Below are 6,413 nucleotides of genomic sequence, written 5' to 3'. Positions count from 1 at the left end.
ACAACCTACCTCCATGGTTGTGTATGAAGCGAAATTTTTTTATGTTGACTGCACTAATATCTGGTCCCAAACAATCAGAAAATGAAATAGATATTTATTTAGCTCCGTTAATTGATGATTTGAAAAAGACTTTGTCATGATGGGGTGGATTGTTATGATGCATATCAAGAACAATGTTTCAGGCTCAAAGCTATTTTATTATTAGACCATTAATGATTTTCCTGCATCTTGCAATTTATGTGGTTGTACGGTCAAATGATATCATGCATGTCCAATTTGTGGAGAGAAAACTTCATCCATTTATTTACCAAAAGGAAGAAAGATGACATATATTGAGCATCACAAGTTTCTACCACGTCATCATCCATATAGGAAACATAAGAAAGTTTTCAATTGTGTAGAAGAATTATAAAGCACTCCAGAACCATTAAGTGGGAAGAAATTTATGTACAAACAAGTAAATACGAACATTCATTTGATAAGAGAACTATTAAGGAAAAGAACAGTGAAGCGAGTTCTCCATGAACTTATTGGAAGAGAAAATCTAGTTCTTTTAGTTAGAAAATTGGAAGTACCTTGATGTGTAGCATTATTTAGATGTTATGCACATTGAAAAGAATATGCAAATCTCATTTGGACTTCGCTTGATATTCCCGAGAAAATGAAAGATGGAATAAAAAGTCGATTAGATTTGGTGGAACTAAACACTACATCAGAGTTAGCCCCTCAAGTACGGCAGAAAAAGATCTTTTTACCTCCAGCATGTTCTACATTATGTTGAGCGAAGAAGTTAAGTTTTTGTATGATTGTAAAATTGAGATTCCCTTTGGATTTTTTTAATATAAAAGGAATAATAAAAAATAGAAATTAATTATATAATATTTTTATATAATTAAAGGTTTTATTAAAAAAAAAGATAAAAAAAGAAAAAGGAAAGAAAGAGGAAAAAGGGAAGAAATACTTTTTTTTTATTCTTCTCTTTTGGTCATGTTGCCCTCCACCGCCAAAACAACCTCTTCACCATAAATTTTAGAGCTTTCTTTTGAGAGAAGATTTGGAGAGAACCTGAGAAAGAAGAAAAAGATTTCTTAGTTCTAAGGTTGAAGAAGAAAGGAAAAAACTCAAAGGAAGTTCCAATCATGGCAGATTTTTACCCACTTTGCACACTTTTGGTTTTTATTCAATTTGATCTTCTCAAGAAGAACTAAGAAGTGAGGTTTGAATTTCCTGAAAGCTAGTTCATTTTTGAACAATTTTTGTGAAGGATGTTTAAATCAATTTTGTTGTTAATTGGGTGATATTTGACAAAGAAGGTAGAGCAGGTGCTTTCCACGTGAAATCAAATATCCTCTAATGTGTATATGTTGAGTTAAAACCTCTAATTGATATGGTCGGAAAGATTATTCAATTTTTTATAACTTTTATGAAGATGCTGAGAGCCAATTATGATTGTAAATGTGTTAATTTACAGGGACAAGTTGAAGGTCTGTAGAGTGCGCAATTTTGGAGTGGTTTTATTTTGTGGTGTTTATGAGATTTTCAACTGGGAATTTGTTGGAATTTATGTTCTAAAACTCGTAGTTTGTAGTTTAAATTACATTATTTTCTATAAAGTATTTATTGAGGATTTATTAGTGAAAATAGAATACTATAATCTTGAATACAATAAACTAAGGTTCAGAGGCTATCTAGTGTAGACTTGAACTTGATGTAGAGAAATAAACTTGGATCAAGTTCGAATATATAGCCTAAATGGTCTATAGTGAATGAATAAGGTTAGGCACCTCATTCTGGAAACGCTATGGATGCGGCCCGCTTTGTAGTTAGTACAAACAAAGTGATCCTAAATCGTTTATGTAGAGACATGGAAGTGGGGGCATCCTATGTAAAGAGTTTACATAAGATTGGAACCAAGAAATAATCACTTTTAAGTTGTAACACCGTTAACTATATAAACTGACTATTTCGATTATGATGACCTAGATAACTTAATCTTAATCCTGAGCTAACTATAAACTTCTGTTCAAATGGTATTATCCTTAGATCTGCATGGGTGAGGGAAGCTCAATGGTGCTGGCCCAACAAGCTTCTCATTTCAGGGGTAAGACTGGGTGGATAGCTAGGGACATAGAGTGCAAGACGAAAATCACTCATACCCGCTTTAGGGTTAGTAGATAGGTTGTTCTCTTAAGGACTAAATCCAAGTCTTGAACAAGTGGCCCCACTCTCTCATTGGCCCGAGAGGGATTCAATTTATAGGTTGGATCTTAAACCAATTGTTCAATAGTAGATTAGTGGGACTTAAGGAATAAGATGTAGCGTCGGAGGTAAAATGGTATTTTGACCCAGCCGAGGTTACGAACAACTTGTGAAGGATTAACTTACTGATCATGGTTATATCAGATGGACAGAAATATATCTATAGTGAGAGGAGTGCAACTATGAGACTTTAGTGGAATGACTAGTTAGTTAACGAACGTTGATTAGCTTGGTCTAAAAAGGTTTAGCCAGTTAATCTCGGATCGTTGGAGCCCATGATCTATAGGTCCATTAGGTTCCCCTTCTAGCTCATACGAAATTAACTTAGAACAACATGTTGGAATTTTTCAAATTGTTCAAATTATGTAAAGAGAGAAACCGATAACTACAAGTAATATAGTCATCGGTTATAGCTTTGAGCAAGACCTGTATGTTTAAATGTTGTTTAAATATTAAAACTATGAATAGAGATTCATATTCGAAAGCTCGGAATTAATGAAAATGGTCAAAGTTATAAAAAGTCAAAATGTTGACTTTTGACATTGAAAAGTCAAACTTTGACTGGCTTTATATTCAAATGTGATTTGAATTTGGAAAAAATGAATGTGGATTCATGATCAGAAGGTTGGAATTAGTCAAGACGGACAAAATGGTAAGAAGTCAAAATGTTGACTTTTGACTTAAAAAGACAAAGTTTGACTTTGACTGGAATGGTCGAATGACAATTTTGCTCCTTGACCAAAGTTAGTGGAAAAATCCAATATTTTGTTGGAAAATCCTATTAACTCTTATTGGGCTATGTGGAAGCTTATGGTGATGACACCAAGCCCACTAAGAGAAAATGGAATGTTAGTGGAATGCTAGGTGTTGAGATTTTGACCAACTAATTACATGCAATTTTGCATGTAATTAGGTTATAAATAGTCCTCTTTTCAAATTGAAAAAGACTTTTGGTCATTTGATGTTTTTTTTTTATTTTCAAAACTTTTATTTTTCCTCTCTTCAAAAAATTAAACATATCTCAACCTAATTCCCTCTAAATTTCTATGTCTCTCTAATTCGTTCAATTAACGAGACCCACAACCCGTTTCTTAGTTTGGAGATTAGCGGGTCAACTCTAGTGGTGATCCGATTCGAGTTTGGGAGAAGATTTCGAGATTTTAGGATGCTACAAAGGTTCATTAGGGTTGTGATAATGCATGTAAGTGTTTAGATGTAATTAGAGTAAAATTCGATCTGTTTTTTCTCTACTAATGTTTGTATCCATCAGAATTTGGGTTACATATCTTTAAGTAAATTCTAGAAGACATCAAAATGAAAATTTTGACATTAAGAACACTCATGTTGGTTAAGTAGTGAGGGAGTTATGGTCATTTGAGCGTTGTTCAAATAGGATTTTATTTCTTAAGCTTTGTTTTCGTAAGCGTCATCTTTAGTGTGACTTGTCAAGTCTATCTTTAGAAAACCAGAATATTTAAGGTTCTAATACTCGGTTGGGTTGTTGACAAGCTGAGAAGAATTAAACCGAGCTTATAGACCAAGGATCTAGCTCAAGACTGTGAGTGACAAAACAAATTTCAAACAGTTTCCTAAATTGTTATCTATGATTATATTTCTATAAATAATACATGATTTCTATGTAAGGTTTTGAGCATAAGTTCAAGTGAAAAGTTTTATGATGAAATTTACATATGAGCACGTTATTATCAAATTTCTAAAAAGTAGCTGAAACCAAATCATTTTAAGTAAGTAATGTTTTTAGATTTTCAATTTTCCACGAACAACCTGAGTAAGCTTGAGCTTTATGAAAGATAAAGATAGCAGGCATGTTTTAATGTTTTCGTATGATTTTCTGATGTTTCCGTTAACTACATGACTGAGATGTTGAGCCCGAGACTATATGGTACCTTGTTCACACAGGTTAGATTCCGTTGTTGACGTTGAGTGTAGTTCATAACAACGATACTGTCGTAGTGCTGTGTAGGCCTTATTGCATCTTAGAGCTTGTAAACGTTGGTTGTACTAGGCGTGCCCTACACAATGTAGATTTGTCATGCTTGTAAACGTTGGTTGTACTAGGCGTGCTTTGCTAGATTTCAATGACGTACATGCTGAGTATTTGAGAAAGCTATTCTTACTATTATATGTTTATATTTATGACTTATATAAAAAGATTTATATGTGTAAAGCTTTCACGTGCTCTTATCTTTAAATTTATAGTTTTAAACTAAGACACTCACTAAGCTTTATAGCTTATCCTTCCAAAATGTTTTACCCACTTTCTAAGTAGAGATCAAGTTCCCAATGCCTGATAGACTGCCTTAGTCTACTGAAGCTCCAATATCGGTTGCTAGTACGTGGTTAGAGTTATACATAGGTATACTTGCGAAATCAGTTATTTTTGGGCTACACTTCATGTATGTATATTATTAGTCTAAGTTCCGTTGTGTTTTGTTGCATGTATAATAGTTTATATACTAGATTAGCAAGTTTATCACGTTCAAGATTTCAACAGAGTGGAAAGATATTGTTAAAGAAAAGCAATGCAAGTCGACTTCATGCTGTCTTTTGGTCTAAGCTAGCAGGTAGTTCGGGAGGGGGTGTGACAACTTGGTATTAAAGCAGTTTGCTCCATAGGAATTCAAACAAAGTAGTTAGCTCTAAGAAGAAACTGGAAAGTAAATAGTTGGAAGTTAAGTTAATTTAGAGGGAACTAGTGAAGTATGGTCTAAGTAAGGGTATAAGTAAGTCCAGTTATGATTAACATGTGTGTAGAAATTTAGTATCATGCATTTGAGTTAAGTATCTATAGTATGTCTAATGTGTTGACATATTATAGGAGTCATGCCACCACGAATTAGCAAACGACGCCGGTAGAATCAGGACGGGATGCAAGGTCCTACCCAGGGTCAGTCTGTAGGGGAATCTAGCACTCCAAGAGTTCAGGTTGGGGTAGGAAACGAGCGGTTTACGAGAACTACACAGGAGATAGGAAGGCCAGAGAGAGCAGAGCCTAGTGATCTGGAAAAGGCATATGGAATTGAACGACTAAAGAAGTTAGGGGCTATAGTGTTTGAGGGTTCTATAGATCCAGCTGATGCGGAGGAGTGGTGTAATATGCTTGAAAAATGTTTTAACGTGATGAATTATCCTGAGGAATGGAAAGTTAGATTGGCCACATCTTTGTTGCTGAACGAGGCTGAAGGATGGTGGAAATCCATATTAGCTAGGTGCAGTGATGCATGTACTTTAAACTGGCAGACTTTTAGAGGCACAGTCAAAGATAAGTATTATCCCAACACATACTGTGAGGCCAAGAGGGATGAGTTTCTGGGGTTGAAACAAGGATCACTTTCAGTGGCTGAGTACGAGAGAAAGTATACCGAGCTTTCACGGTATGCTGATGTTATTGTGGCATCTGAGAGTGACAGATGCTGAAGGTTTGAAAGAGGATTGCATTTTGAAATACGTACCTCAGTTACAGCCATTGCTAAGTGGACAGATTTTTCTCACTTAGTGGAGACTGCCCTTCGTATGGAGCAGAGTTTAACAGAAAAGAAGTCAGCAATGGAGCTTAGTCGTGAGACTTCAACAGCTAGCGGTTTTAAAGGCCATGGGCAGCGGATGTTCACACCTGGGGTAAATATTTCAGACTGTCAAGACTTTAAGAGTCGGTTTGGATGCCAAGCATAGAGGAATATGAGTTATGGTAGTGTTTATCAGAGGCAGAGCCAGAGAATGCCTAGTCAATCTGCTAGATCAATAATAAGACTGCAAACAAGTCAAGAGTCAGTTGCTAGTTTAGTCAGGCGAACCCCATGCACGAGTTGTGGTAGGAATCATCAGGGTCAGTGTCTTATGGGTGCCGATGTGTGTTACTAGTGTGGACAGCCATGACATTTCAAGAAAGATTGCCCGTAGTTGAACATAAGAGTTCAGAGGGATCAGGGAGTTGGGTCCCAGACAGTTGAGCAATCGAGAGTTTCAGTGGTTCCAACAGAGGGCACTAGAAGTGCAAGGAAAAAGGGAGTTGTTGGAAGACCTAGGCAACAGAGAAAGGTCTATGCTATAACTCAACAAGAAGTGGAGGATGCACTAGACGTTATTACTGGTACGATTCTTATTTATAATCTACCTGCAGTTGTTTTATTTGA

General features: G+C 35.7%; 1 protein-coding gene across 1 annotated transcript; it reads left to right on the top strand.

The window, feature by feature from the left end:
* The first annotated feature begins 5,148 nt into the window (after positions 1-5,148).
* Positions 5,149-5,697, top strand: LOC107990863 (uncharacterized). Its single transcript, XM_017044849.1, has one exon. It carries the CDS (start codon positions 5,149-5,151, stop codon positions 5,695-5,697), a length of 549 nt encoding a protein of 182 aa, XP_016900338.1.
* The last annotated feature ends 716 nt before the right edge of the window (positions 5,698-6,413 follow it).

Source organism: Cucumis melo, chromosome 1 (genome assembly GCF_025177605.1).
Source record: "Cucumis melo cultivar AY chromosome 1, USDA_Cmelo_AY_1.0, whole genome shotgun sequence".
Lineage (NCBI taxonomy): Eukaryota > Viridiplantae > Streptophyta > Magnoliopsida > Cucurbitales > Cucurbitaceae > Cucumis > Cucumis melo.
This window is presented reverse-complemented; position numbering and strand designations above follow the sequence as displayed.